The sequence below is a fragment of the Phoca vitulina genome, unplaced genomic scaffold (assembly GCF_004348235.1).
Source record: "Phoca vitulina isolate PV1807 unplaced genomic scaffold, GSC_HSeal_1.0 scaffold11, whole genome shotgun sequence".
Classification (NCBI taxonomy): domain Eukaryota; kingdom Metazoa; phylum Chordata; class Mammalia; order Carnivora; family Phocidae; genus Phoca; species Phoca vitulina.
In genome coordinates, this window is record NW_022589714.1 from 30,524,612 (window position 1) to 30,539,079 (window position 14,468).

Sequence of the window (14,468 nt, forward strand, 5' to 3'; positions counted from 1 at the left end):
AATAAACTTACCCCGCCCACGAGCTAGAAAACAATAGCCACTAGCATCTGAGTGGTGCTGTGTACTTACTCCTGCTTCAGGCAGTTTACACGCAGTTTTTACGTACTCCTTCCCAGAAACTGAAGGACTCCAAAGCCTGCTGCCCCCATATACCAGCTCCCAAATAAGCAGGAGGAAAAGCACTCTGACCGTCTTCATGGGCTCCAACCAGATGAGATTGAAGGTGGGCAGAAAAAGAGGAAGGGCTGGTGGTGATAAAGGAAGTAGACTTTTTGTTTGAGTGAAAATATAAATGTCTTAGAGCCACAGATGATTCAGTATTTTTTGTTACCAGATGGCCAGTGATTCCCTTCTTGGGAAATGCCCCCATCCTTTCAAAATTATAATTCTGAATATGCTTGGTAAATTTCTCGGTCTGTAGGACAAATGCTAACGGGTTTAGTCACGTGACTGCAGCCTCCCAGCTAATCTGCTGCTGCTGGTGGAGCCCTTTATATGAGCGTCGGGCTGACCTCACTCGATAGTTATGCAGCCTGTGCCAGCCTCAGCCCAGGGCAGCAGGTAGTGGGCCAGAATCAGGCGCTTCGACTTACCTCTTTCACATGAATTTCAAATAGGGCAGGAAAGGAGTTCACGTGAACAGGAGTCTCCATCTTCCACATCCCAACCTAAGGTTAGAATAGCTCTCAGTAGGATATGCCCAAACATCCAGGTGGTGTTCCTGAGGGGGGCCCTGGTGCTGCCTTTATGAGATACGAGTACGAAAGAGTGTCTGTGCTCGATTCTTGTGACGGTGGAATATAGCATTAAACTTGGAGGTGTTCAATCCCTGCCCCCCACCCCCTGCCCTGTCACTGGGGGCATAGGTGAGCCTCTCTGGGCACAGCAGTCACTTTGGAGGTGGAATTTCTCTGTTTTAGCATTGGTTCTCAGTCTCTTTAGAAAGCACTTTTTTTTTTTTTTTTTAAACCCCTTTGGTGGGTTAGTCTACCACTAGTTCTAAAAACTAAAACTCCAAATTTCTATTTCTTGGGCAGTCCTTGAATTTAGGCCAACCTAACTTATACCTTAAAGGAATGTGCTTGTTTTCTTGCCCAGCTCTAGGAGTGCGTTCAGGCAGAGCTGGGTGCCACCATGGAGAGTGGGTAGTCTCTGCAGCACCAGCCTGCTCCCTGCTAAAGCCCTAAGCTCGCCTCCACCTGGTAGGAGCCACCTCAGAGGTTCATGAGGCACACCCCCCAACACTGAGCACTGCACAGCAGTCGATCCAAAGCAGCCTCTATCTGGATGGGGACCAGGTTCCCTCCTTTCTTGTTAGCCACGTGGTGACCAGGATTCTAGCAGAGGAATATGTTCACAGGAAAGAGCCAAGGAATTCATTTGTCCTTAGAACCCAGAAGCTGTAGGTCTAAAGTACAGATGTTTTGAAATAAATAAAAACTATATTTACAATAGTGTTTCTTCAGGAGGAATTGTCTTCTGGTTTAGGTTTAGGTTGTTTTAACTGCTGAGTGCCTGTGTTAAGTTGGTAGCCGCAGGAAGCATCACCATTGGTAACTTTACTTGATGGAACTACCTTTTGTGAGGTTAATTTGTGTGAGAAGACTGGTTAGGTTCTGCTAGATTTGATTAGAGAGAAGGTAGGAATGCCTTTAACGTGGTCTTTTTTTTTCTTTTTTTTAAGATTTTATTTATTCGCACAAGTAGGCAGAGTGGCAGGCAGAGGGAGAGGGAGAAGCAGGCTTCCCGCCGAGCAGGGAGCCCGATGTGGGACTCGATCCCAGGACCCTGGGATCATGACCTGAGCCGAAGGCAGACGCTTAACCGACTTGAGCCACCCAGGTGTCCCTTAAGTCCCTTAACATGGTCTTTATAACCATCAGAAAATTAAAACTGATACATGCCTGAAGTGTAGTGGTATGGTTAAAAAAAAAAATAGACGTAAAGTCAGAGGCCCAGAAAATAAATCTCATGCTACTAACAGCACATGAAAGCAGATCTACTTTGAGGGATTTTCTATGTCATGAATTAGCATGCCCAGGTACAATTCCAGGGTTGTGGTTTCTTCTGGGTTTTAGTCCAGTGTGGTCCAACACAACTCTGCAGTAATAGAAATATTTGCTCTACTCAGTAGGGTAGCCACTAGCCCTATGTCGCTAGTGGAACTTGGGAACTGGATTTTTAATTTGAGTTAAATCTAAATCTGAATAGCCACATGTGCCTACTATCTACTAGAATGGACAATGTGATGTTTTTTCTTTAGTGAAAGGTGTCATTATGTCTCTTATTTTCCCTGGCAACTCCCATTTTCTTTCCCTTTTTTTTTTAAGATTTTATTATTTGAGAGAGAGACAAACAGCAGAAGCAGGGAGGAGAGGGAGAAGCAGGCTCCCCGCTGAGCAGGGAGCCCAACACGGAGCTCCATCCCAGGACCCTGACCTGAGCCAAAGGCAGACAGCTTAACCAACTGAGCCACCCGGGCGCCTCTTCTTTCCCTCTTTTACAGTCTTCAATTTTTTCACTTAGGCTTCTTCGTGTTACTAATCTTGGCATGTGAAAAATTTTTCTCTGTGTGGGCCAAGATAATGATTCAAGGAAGTTACTTCACTGAATCATACAGGAAATTCACTGATGGTTATGTATTGTTAAAATTGAGATTAACATATTATAAATAAAAAGCAGCGTACTCTGTAAGCTGAAGTCCTAATCTAGGATGCCAACAGAAGACCAGGTCAGGGTGAGGCCACATTTATTTTGGTTTCCTAAAGTGTAAACTTCCCTAGAGTACACCGTGTGTAATTCTGTGGTACGAAATGACATTTCATAGTAGGAGAGAAAGTCAAAATACATCCGATAATTTAAGAATTTGATAGGACTTTAGACTAAACTACTAAAGCATTTCTTTGGGGACCATAGGGCAGTTTAACATAACCTATCAGCAGTTTAAAACCTCACCGTAAACAAGGCTGCACAAAAGCACATGTGTTATAGACTCTACCTTATGGTTACTAGTCCCCCCAAAGTGTTCATTCATAACCACGTAAAACAGTGGTTTTGGTATTTGCAGTGCTGTTAGATGTGTCTTACCTGGGAGTCCACCTTCAATCACATTGAGCCACATCAAATTTCATTACATCCATATTAGAATTTCTTATTCAAGTTGAGTCGCTGTTTGAAGCACAGCTATTCTTTTGGTCTCGTCATGCAGGTCTTCCCTATTTAAGTACAGGTGTTTAAAAATAAGCATCACTGCAGCTAGCACCTCTTTGGGTGCTCTAAGTTTGTGTATCTTGCTAGGTATGGAAAAGGATGCCATCCAACTGGATGGTTGAGTGTGCCCAAAAATAACGGTCATTTGTATTTTGCCATGTGAGAAAACAGTCTTCTGGACAGAAGGCATGGCTGCGAGCTTTAAAACTGCTTCTAATCTAGAGAAGGACTGTTGTGGCGTGATCTCTATGGGGTGGACCCAGTTTATCTGCATCTCTGACCAGCCAGACCTGTGATTGTGCTCAAGTCAGAGTGGTGGCTGGGGAAAGCATGGGAATCTTCTGGGAGGTTGTTGAAACATCAGTAGACACTCTCCTTCATCTGGCCAGTCCCTTTCCTCCAAGAAGCCTTCTGATCCCCTAGACTGGATCAGTTCTACTGCATATGCACAGTTCTACTTGGTCATCCCGAGCACTCTCCCAGATCGTTTGGCTCTGTTGTGTTACCGGCTGTGGCTTGAGAACCACAGTGGAAACTTGAGAGCAGAGCCACACCTGCCTAATTCTTCACCGTATTGCCAACACCTACCCAATACTGGGCCTGGTTGAGTGGGTAAAAGGACAGAGGGGTGGGAGCAGACAGCAAGATCATGGGTTTGGGTGCTGATCGGTCATGAACTCTAACTGGATCCTTAACCCTCAAAGTGGCTGTGGGCTTGCTTTGGAGTTAATGTAAAGAGAAAACAGGGTCTCTGAGAAGCGACAGGTAGTTCCAGCAGGCATCAAAACAACCACCAACAGTGGAGTAGAGCAGCTGGCCCTGAACCCCAAATTTTGAGTTTCGGTAGGATGGCTGGAGACAAAAGAATTTCTCAAAGTAGAACCTCCCTAACACAGGGAACTGCCTCTAACTGCTTCTGAGCCTTATAGAACTTAGATTGCTTTCCTAATTAAACACCATTTTTACCTCCAGGGAGTAGAAATTTTCTACTTTCTACTTTCGTAAGCTCCTTGAGATCCTTACCTTCATGGTAGAGTATAAAAAAAAAAAATTTTTTTTTTTTTTTTTACAAAGGAAATTTATTTTAAATTAGTGGTAAATGCCATTTAAAGACAACATGAATCCTAAAAAATTAATATTTTGATATTAACGGTTACTCTTGTTATCTTGAACTCTGATGCCACAAGTATTTCACTGTCTACTATACATCCAGCATTGTCCTGAGTACTTACATCACCCTCAATTAAGATTCTTTACTTTTGTTGGCCTACTTTTGGATGAACATAAAGCACCTCATGCTTGTGTAAACCTGCACTGAATGACTAGTGGGTTATTGTGTTCAGGTCATTCCTAGCAACACTCTATAATACGTAGCCTACATAATAGTCTTTTGAATGGGCCTTTGTCTTCGATTCAGCAGCTCCAAGATATTAGTGGGTTTTTACCCTAGTGGGATAAAATTTAGCCTTTTTAGCAATGAAATCTAAATTTTAATTTTCATTTGTAGAAAATGCACATTTTAAAATGAGTGTCTCACCTAGTGGTAAGTTATTTTGATTGTGTCTATTCTCCCCCCATTTAAAGAGATAAATGATGAGTACCACATAGCAGTGTCCCTAAGTTACATTTAACCGGGAGTAGAGAGCCCAGGGGCTATTTTTGCTACTTCGAAATACTATATTGATTACACAAATTTGAATTAGTCACTCTGCAGACCACTTATAATGCCTTCAGGATTGGGTATGTGTTCAGTGTACATAGATGTTGCTATAACTCTGATTACGCAGCCCGCATGCTATTTGAAGTTAGGAAGCAGGTATGTTTGATCCTTGGAATCTGTTGTGTTCAGAAGGGCCTCTATGTCCCTTCTGTTATTTTCTCTTTGATTATATCTTTTTCTCTAATCCTTTGGATGCAAAAAGGAAGTTTAAGATGGGGACAAAATCCAGATATAATAAAATCCTGTGGCATTAGGTATTCTGCATGGGGAAAGCATTGCCTTAATGTGTCATTTTATTATCACTCAACAGCTAGCTCACTGAACCAAACTCCATTTTGGCTCTAGTTTGGCTGTTAGGAAAGATCGAGTTAATCATTTGATGTTTGTGTGATCTAGAATTAGAAATAAACATAAATGTACTGAAGTGGGTGGGGGAAGGGTTTAAAAAGATAACAAAAAAGCCAAGAGCTGAAAGAACCATCCTGAGCACTGAGGCAGAAAATCAAAGCGACTGGGCGGGGGGGTGGTGGTTACTTCTGAGCACCTTAAATTTGAGTTGGAAAAATGTTTAGGGAGTTCTTAAGGTTTCCAACTGAACTTTCATTTTATCCAAAAGTAAGCACGTTTGTTTTTTGTCTCCTTGGGTAAATATTCTGATGTGTTTCTGTTTCATTTGCTTAATGATATCATGGATGATTATTTTTTAATTAAGGAGAGTTTGGTTTGTAAGCATTTTAAATGTCATCCGTTTGGCTGATATTTAAAACTCAGGCTGAGGGGCGCCTGGGTGGCTCAGTTGGTTAAGCGACTGCCTTCGGCTCAGGTCATGATCCTGGAGTCCTGGGATCGAGTCCCACGTCGGGCTCCCTGCTCAGCAGGGAGTCTGTTTCTCCCTCTGACCCTCCCCTCTCTCATTCTCTCTCTGTCTCTCAAATAAATAAATAAATAAAATCTTTAAAAAAAATAAAAAATAAAACTTAGGCTGAGTTTGAGCTTTTTGTTCTGCCCTTCCCATGCTTTAAACTCATGGTCTCAGTGATTTTGAAAACTAAGGATTTCAATTATTTCAAAACTAGGAAACCAACAAGAGTTACTGCACTTTAGCTTATATAAGTGGTACAAAAATTCTTGCTCATTTTGATAATAGATAAATGATGGGAACCCAGTAAGGTAGGAAGTATCTCTTCATCTGTCTTGCAGGAAACATGCTCTCTGGTTAAGAAGAGAACACAGATAGTTGATGATGCCCTGCAGATATGTTGGAGCCAGTGATCAAAGGAGGAAGTACTGAAGTAGGAAGATTCCTCCTCAGAGAGGCAGAGCTGGGCTAAGGCATCTGTTGAAATCTATAACGGCAATGTCTCTATGATGTCAGGCCCACTTCATAAAATAAAGCATAATCAATTGTGAGATTTTCAGCCACTATTATATCTTGTCCCTGCCTCATATAGCTTATAACGATTCTTTTTTAAAGATTTTATTTGAGAAAAAGATAGCGACAGAGATCGTGAGAGCACAGGCTGGGAGGAGAGGGAGAAGCAGGCTCCCTGCTAAGCAGGGCTCGATCCCAGGACCCCAGGATCATGAACTGAGCTGAAGGCAGACGCTTAACTGACTGAGCCCCCCCCAGGCGCCCCTATAACGGTTTTTCTAAAAGCTTATCATTACTAACCAAGATTGGCATCCTTTAGAGTCCTAGCAGCAAGGTGTGCTGTGCTTTGAGGCCAGGCAGGCTAGGTTCACATCCCTGCCCTTACACTGTGGACTTGGGCAGTTTATTCAGCCTCTCTGAGCATCTTTGCACATTTGTAAAATAATAGGTGATCATGCCTACTTCAAATGATGGATTTGGAGATTAGGATCCACATATGAAAATTCACAGCATACCCTTTCGCATTATGCTCATTTAAAAGTAAACTTGCTTCTAACACTTAGGATATTTTTATATATCCATCCTGAGACTTAGCAAAGTTTCTTGTTCCATCAGCTCTTAGCTTCTCCATCCAGATCCAGGACTCCTGGATAGCTATCTGTACTTAAATCTGGGAGCAATTCCGGATTCTGCAGCCCACAGTTTTCAGGCATTTGACATTGAGTGATTGTACAAGTGCAGATTTCACATTTCTGGTTCATGTAGCTAAACCAAATAGTCTTACCTATTTCTTGAACTAAAAAGTTCTAATAGAAAAGCAAGAATAGGAACTTAAACTCATCAGTAAGACAGCTATCTTCGTTCAGGCTACTGTAACATTTACCATAGGTTAGGTGGCTTAAACAACAGACGTATTTCTCATGGTTCTGTAGGTTGGGAAGTCCAAGGTTAAAGGTGGCGGGAGATTTATTTCCAGATGAGGGCCCTCTTCCTGGCTTACAAACAGCTGCCTTCTTGCTGTGTCTTCACATGGTGGCAAGAGAGATCATCTTTCTCATTTCTTCTAATAAGGGCACTAATCCCATCCCATTGGGGATTAAAGGCTTCAACATACGAATTTGGGGGAGTGGGGCACAAACATTCAGTCCATAGCAACAACTAATAAAAGGTAGTTGAAAGTTTAATTTTTACTGTTTAAACCTGCCAGGCTATTTTCTATGGTTACTAACATTTTTCCCCTTTATAATTCCGTTTCTTAGCTGAGGTGCAAAACTGTCTCTTGTTGAACAGAGACTGTGTCTGTGGTAATGGATGGCTAACTGAAACACCGTCCAAGACCAGGCAGGTACACATAAGTAAGAATAGGCCACCACAGACCAGAGCATGCCCCCTCAGAGGAGAGCAGCTCATACCCCACCCAGTAGAAATGGGCTTCTGGGTATTTGTTTTTAAGGCTGGAAATCTGGATTTGTATGTGAAACGTCAGGTTGATACTGGATGTATTGTTGCTTTTTTTTTTTTCTTTTTTTTATGATAAGCTAAACAAAGTATTTCTGCTGACTGGTCTGCTTCATGGGGCACCAGTTGATCACCTTTTCTTTTCTCTGTCCCAGTATCTTGTCCAAAGGGTACTTTGAAGTGTTTGCCTGAATGGTCTGATTCCATACCTTTTCACTTACATATGGATAATGTTTTATTTCAGCCGTAAATCATGATTCATAGTCTTCACTGTTTACACCAACTATCATGATTAAAAGCATGTGATTTCAGGCAAAACAAAAGCAGGCTCTATTTGTACTCTGCCCAGAAAAGTCTCACTTTGGTATTTAACTCCTGATTTTTATCAGAATTCCACCAGGTATTGTTATAAATGCACTAGTGCACCTTGCCTTGTAAATTGCATATGGTTTCAGGGTGGGGAAGTTGTCTTTAAGTTACTCTTGAAAAACCAAAATTAAATTGTTGCAACTCCTAAAATAACTTCTCCATACTGGTGGTTTATGATTATGATTTAACTCTCCAACAGTGAGACTTACAATGGGAGTTAATAACCTGCCAGTAAATGAGGATAATCTACCATGATAATCTGCTCAGATAACCACTTTCGTAAACTTACGGTAAGCCACTTGAAATAAATTTAAAAATGCAGTTTCTTTTTGTAATTGCAATTTATAGAATTTTAGCTTTGAAATACTTCTCTTTTGAAGTACAATCTGTCAAAATGGGTATCTTGACTTTTCTTTGGGATATTAAGTAGAGCAGGAGAAAGAAGTAATGAAGGAATAAGTTCTGGTTCTCAAACAGTGGCCCTATTGACTGATCGCTTTCTCCAGTTTTTCATATTATGCAAAAGAACAGTCATTGTGTGCCATGTAGCATAAGCAAATGTGACTGTCTCAAGTTACTGTGGGTCCTTTCCAGCCTTCACGTCTCCCTGCCTTCTCCTGAAGATGACCCTGAACACGAGTCTGGAAGGAGGTTAATCTTTCTTTTACTTTCAACAGGTGGAATACATGTTGGTGTCTTTTGATCATGAAAATAAGAAAGTCCGGTTGGTCCTGTCCGGAGAGGAAGTTCTTGAAACTCTACAAGAAAAGGGGGAAAGGACAAACCCAAAGTAAGCTGATAAACCAAAGGGTTGCTTTAGTGTTTCTGAACCTGCTAGAACTACTAAAGTAGAATCGTTCTTCAGATGTAGGAGGCAGGATGGCATCGCCTGGTTCCCCTTCTTCATAGCTGGGTGTAACCTTGGGCGAGTTACTTAATGTCTCTATGCCTCTGTTTCTTCATCTGTAAAGTAGAGATAGTAATACCTCCTGTGTAGGGTGTTGACATTTTAAATACTTAATGTATTTAAGCACTTAGAACTATCAACACAGTATAAAGCCTGCTTACTATTACTAAATGTTAAAAAAAAAAAAAAAAAAAACATGGACAGAGTGTTACTGAGATCCCAAACCATGGTGCCAGATGAAACTTACACTGAGTTTATTTGGCTGGTAGGATGTTTTTTAATATTTCTCTAAGTAGACAAAGAGGTGAAGGGGCATGCACTTTTCAGTTCCATTTTCCTACTCCGGCGACTTCAGGAGGCAGCATTTGAGTTTGGAGGCCAGCAGTGAACTGAAAGAGCCCTTATGGCCTCCTCCCCTTTCTCACAAAGTGGACTAGCTTGTCTTGAAGAGCGAGTGGCCTGTGTGTGGTTTTCAGTTACTTACAAATATTTTGGATATTTGTACTTCTAACCCTCACCTAGTTGAAGAGCTCAGGAGAATGACCAGCCTTTGGGAACTGTAAAGGAGTTCTTAGCTTCATTTAATATGGAGTGGTGTCTCCATTTTTGGAAGTGACTTTTTAAAAACTTCTAAAAATTGAGTAGATGGCAGCAAAATATGAGGGAATGGAATTTTTCCTCCTCTGTAGCCATCCTACCCTGTGGAGACCAGAGTATGGCAGTTACATGATTGAAGGTACACCCGGACAGCCGTATGGAGGAACAATGTCTGAGTTCAACACAGTCGAAGACAACATGAGGAAACGTCGGAAGGAAGCGACTTCTTTATTAGGAGAAAACCAGGCTCTCTGCACAATAACTTCATTTCCCAGGTTAGTTCCTAAATGAACATGCCCCAGCAGATCGTTCAGAGCTTTAGGTTCTAAAAGAACAGATCATGACCCAAGCATTTGACCATACAGTTCTCCTACTTTACAGGCAGTTCATACTTTATATGCTGCATTTGATAGAATCTGTAATGTTAGAGCCACAGGCAAAACTTGCGTGCCAGTTTCAGCAGGTGGGTGGTGGCCCGGGGCACTGTGGTGAGAGCATTCGTCTGGCCTCAGTGGGCAAGACCGTGAGGACCACCGTGACTGCTAGCATCGTGGCGGCATCCACCCCAGGCCGGGGTGGAGGGAGCGGCGCGTCTGCCAAGCAGTTCTGACCCTGTAAGGAGTAGCTGAGTCTGATGATTATCAGGTGCTCTTCTCACTTGACTCTCACCGTTGCTTCCTTGGGCCTGTTTGCCGGCTGGCACATGCTGGTATTGGTGGCCGGTGGGATGGTCACCTGGTGGAAGGCTGGCATCTGTGCTCCCAGGCCACTGCTAATACATCCTAACTGTGAACGAGGGGGGTCATTAGGCCATGTTTGAGTCTTGTGTTGAAAAGGAAATTTACAGGTTGTCATCAAATCTAGTTATGGCTGAAAGTTGCTAAAAATAAATATAAAAAAACCATAAATAGTGAAGCTATGCTCTTAGCTAGAATGAGGTACATAAATATCGTACAGTTACACATAGGAGCTCTGCATAGGAATGCAGTTCTACCAAATTGTAAATCTGACTTACCTGTGCTAGCTGTCAGATTGTGGCAAAGTATGCTTCCTCCTCAGGGTCCGAAAGAGCTTCGGGGATTGGTATCCATAGACTGAAACATTTAGAACTATTTTTATACCCTCCCTCTTTTTTCTGATAAATGTCCATAATGAACTCAGGCGTTCGGAGTCCTACCACTGGTCTTGGAAGGGATTTTCTTTTTAAAAATCTTCAGTGTAACATCTAAATGGTTGAAACCCTATTTAAGCAACTCAAACATTTAGAGATACATCTCTTATTTTCTGTGATTGCTTTGTTCCGTTAGGCAGGCCACTCCCTGCTTCCTGCCAGAAGAAAAGCCCCGGCTGGATGAGGGTGGACAGGTTTGCTTGAAAGAGAGTTGGCATAGTCCTTTGCCCCTAGTGTTTTAAGGAGGAGGTAAAAAGAAAAAAAAAATCATGACTGCCTTTCACTCAGATACTTGAGAGCCTGCTCCATGCCAGAGCCATGCAGTGTGGGGATGCAGTCATGAATACAAAGAGACACACAGTCTTTGCCTCTACGGAGACTGAGTGATCAGATAGCCACAGATCTAGGGAATATAAAGTTGAGGAAGTGCTGGGAGGAAAAGATGTGGAGCAGATGTGGAGCAGAGAGTGGGACGTGTCAGGTGGACTCTGTGAGGTGGGGAAGAGGATTGGAGTGATGTCCAGAGTCCTGGTAGGACTTTACTACGAGTGGGGAGGGGAGGGACAGCCTAGAGAGAGTGAGCAGAGTGGGCAAATGTCCCAGGATGAATAGGGAGAGCACGGAGCCTCTTGAGAACCAGAAGAAGGCTGGCCGGTGGGGCCAGGACGCTGAGAGGGAAGGGGAGGCTGGGCAGGTAGTTGGTGGGCCAGATCCTGTTAACTGAGAATTTGGGTTGCTATCCTAAAAGCAGTAGGAGTTACTATAAAGGGAGAGCTGAGACAGAGGAATAAGTTTTATTCTAAAAATCTAATTTTTTTTAAAAACTTATATTTTTTGATGGGAGGGTATTTTTGGACTTGTAAACAAAACAAGAATAATAATTATTTAGTTGGAGAAGCCTGACCTTCTATCAGTTGTAAATAATAAGGAAAGTTTTGTTTTGGCATCGAGAGAGAAAGGAGTACTTGGTTTCTTAAGTGTAAACAGTGTGATTTTTCTCTGTAAAGAGGCAAAACTCTGTATTATGGAGCTATAATCCAAAACAGTGCCCAAGTGAATATTTAAATTTAAATTAATGACACTTAAATAGAAATTTTAGTTTCTCAGTCACACTAGGCTCAGTTCAGGCGCTCACTAGGCACATGTATTGGACAGGGTGGACATGAAACCTTCCAGTGCTGCAGAAGGGTTTGTGGGATGGTGCCAGTCTGGAAGAAAAACAGTGCTGTAGGAGTCTGAGGATCAGAGTTCTGACTGTCTCTGTCCTGCCAAACACATTTTCATTCTCCCTCCATTCAGTCTAATTCTGGTTGCCTCGGAATCCCCAAGGTTGAAGAGTGCCACTCTTACAGGATTTTCCCTAAGTTTGCAGGCTCCTAGTAAATAGTGCGCACAGCTGCAAGAATTCTCAGGAACCTTCATTATAGCTGGAAATGGTTTTCCAGATAAGATCAGCAAATTCCATTGTTGTTCACAAGGCGGATATGGGCAGCCAACAGGTGCTTTATTTTATAAAAGGTAGGGGCTGAACATAAGGCATGGGTAGTCTTGGCTCTTAAGCCCAGAGTTTCCTACCACTGATCTAAAGCCCTGGCAAGAGCCTCCCTTGTTTTGTATTCACAAACTTTGTCGGTCTTTGTCCTGTCTCACAGCACATTTAACAATGGCCTTAAAATTCTTAACTTGAAGAGCTGGATGTGGAATTTGAACTTTACTTTTAGGGATAAAGACAGAGGTTCCTTTTTCTGTGTTGGAATTAAAGCTCTTGGTTAGGTCAAGTAAGAGAATAGGGTTGGGTCTTAGACATCAGAGGGAGATCTTGGAGGCGGATGGGGACACCTGTAGAGACACTACCTAATCCTGAGGGACTCATGAGGTGATCTGTAGAGGCAAAAAGCAGGAGAGCCCTTTGATATTTGAACAAAGCTTATCAACAGGTTGGGGGCAGTGGGGCTGTGCAGGGGTCAAAAAACAATCAGATGAGAGATGGTAAAGGAAGACCATCGGACGCTGTGTAGGGGGAGCCCATAGCCTGTGACAATTGACGTGACCTAGCCGAGGGACTTCTGTGCTGTTGGTGCTCTCTGTTAAATGAAGAGATGGATAGGACGTGAAGAAGCACTCTAGAGATCCCGAGTGAATGGATAAAGTCTTTAACAGGCTGTAATCACCAAAGATGTCGGTGAGGAAGACCAAGTACAAGGGGGGTGTTTGTAAAGCACGGTACTTACACAGCATTCATGTGCTAGACTCCTGGTAGGGGGGAAAGTAGACGGGGGTCGGTGGTTCTTAACAGGTGCAGTGATGGTGAGACGTTATTAACTTTTGAAAACAAATCCTACCTACTTAGTTCTTCGATTTGTTGTAGATTAGGCTGTCCTGGGTTCACGCTGCCAGAGTTCAAACCCAGTCCAGTTGAAGGAGGAGCTTCCAAGTCCCTCTTCTTTCCTGATGAAGCCATAAACAAGCACCCCCGCTTCAGGTGAGTATGGCTCTGCCTTTAAACACAGATGTCCCTCACTCTTACCCCTGCCTGCTGAGAGTAAGGCGCTCCTTCCTAGAATCCTTGCTGAGCACTTACTGAACTCAGCCTCCTATTGTAATGAACCGGAGAAGCCAGCAGGATATACACATGTGGCTGCTTGATCCTTGCTTTTTAGAGCACAGCTCGACTTGCCCATCTTACAGGTCATCTTAAAGTCGTTGGCTTAGCCACTGTCGTCTTAAGTGTACAGATTTTTTCAGTCCTAGTTTTATAAGCGCCTATTTGGGGAAGTTTTCTTAGTTATTCCTACCTTTTCTCCCTCTCTCTGTGATCTCATTCCACTTACTATACTTTCATGACAAGGCAAGATATGTACAACTCTTTACCTTCTGTTCTATTAACTTCTAGCTCTAGTAGCTTGTAGTTTCATTCCTGGGTTCACAGTGGCTTCAGGGCCCACAACAGTCTGATCTTACTTTGTACCTTGAATCTCCTCTGTCGTCCTAAACTAGGCTCCTGACCTGCAGGTGGGGACCTTGGGACTTGCCAGTGTTGATTCCTTTGACAGGTCTGCACACCTGTTAACATGCAGAGTCTTTTGATGGAACAGATTTATAGATGGAGTTTCCAACTTCAAATGTTACAGTGTGCCCAAGGGGAAAATAGATTCAGCTACAAGAAAAGATAAGATTATGCTGGATGCCAAAAGGTAGATGCATCAGAGACCCTCCTTAGAGAAAGGAGAGGATGCTTCTCATGGAGGGGATCCTGGCAACCATGGGAAAGAGCTGGTCCGCAAGCTGAGTCTGCATCACCACTGTCCACTAGAATCATGTCAGCCTCAGATGTTTTAAATTTTCTAAGTCACATGAAAAAAGTAAAAAAGATGAATTTAATTTTATTATATATGTTATTTAGTTTTTATCCAAAATTATTTCAACATGTCAATATTTTTAAATTATTGATAAGACATTTTACCTTATTTTTGTGTTTTACAGTAAGTCTTCAAAATCTGGTGTGTATATTATCCTCAGAGCATATTTTAATTAGGACTAGCCCCATTTCAAGTGCACAGCAGCCACAGTGTGCCTGGTGGCTTCTGGATTAGACACTGTGGGTCTAGAGAATAGGTATTAATACTGCCAACTGGGAGGCACAGTAACAAGGTATTGGAGCTCC

General features: G+C 42.6%; 1 protein-coding gene across 2 annotated transcripts in view; it reads left to right on the forward strand.

The window, feature by feature from the left end:
* The window catches only part of GCLC (glutamate-cysteine ligase catalytic subunit), a 47,335-nt gene that overhangs the window by 14,074 nt on the left and 18,793 nt on the right, over positions 1-14,468 (forward strand). For both annotated transcript variants that reach the window (XM_032409644.1, XM_032409645.1), the window contains 3 exons: positions 8,807-8,919; positions 9,726-9,908; positions 13,173-13,286. In XM_032409644.1, coding sequence (XP_032265535.1) covers positions 8,807-8,919; positions 9,726-9,908; positions 13,173-13,286 — 410 coding nt within the window. The remainder of the gene's footprint in view (positions 1-8,806; positions 8,920-9,725; positions 9,909-13,172; positions 13,287-14,468) is intronic.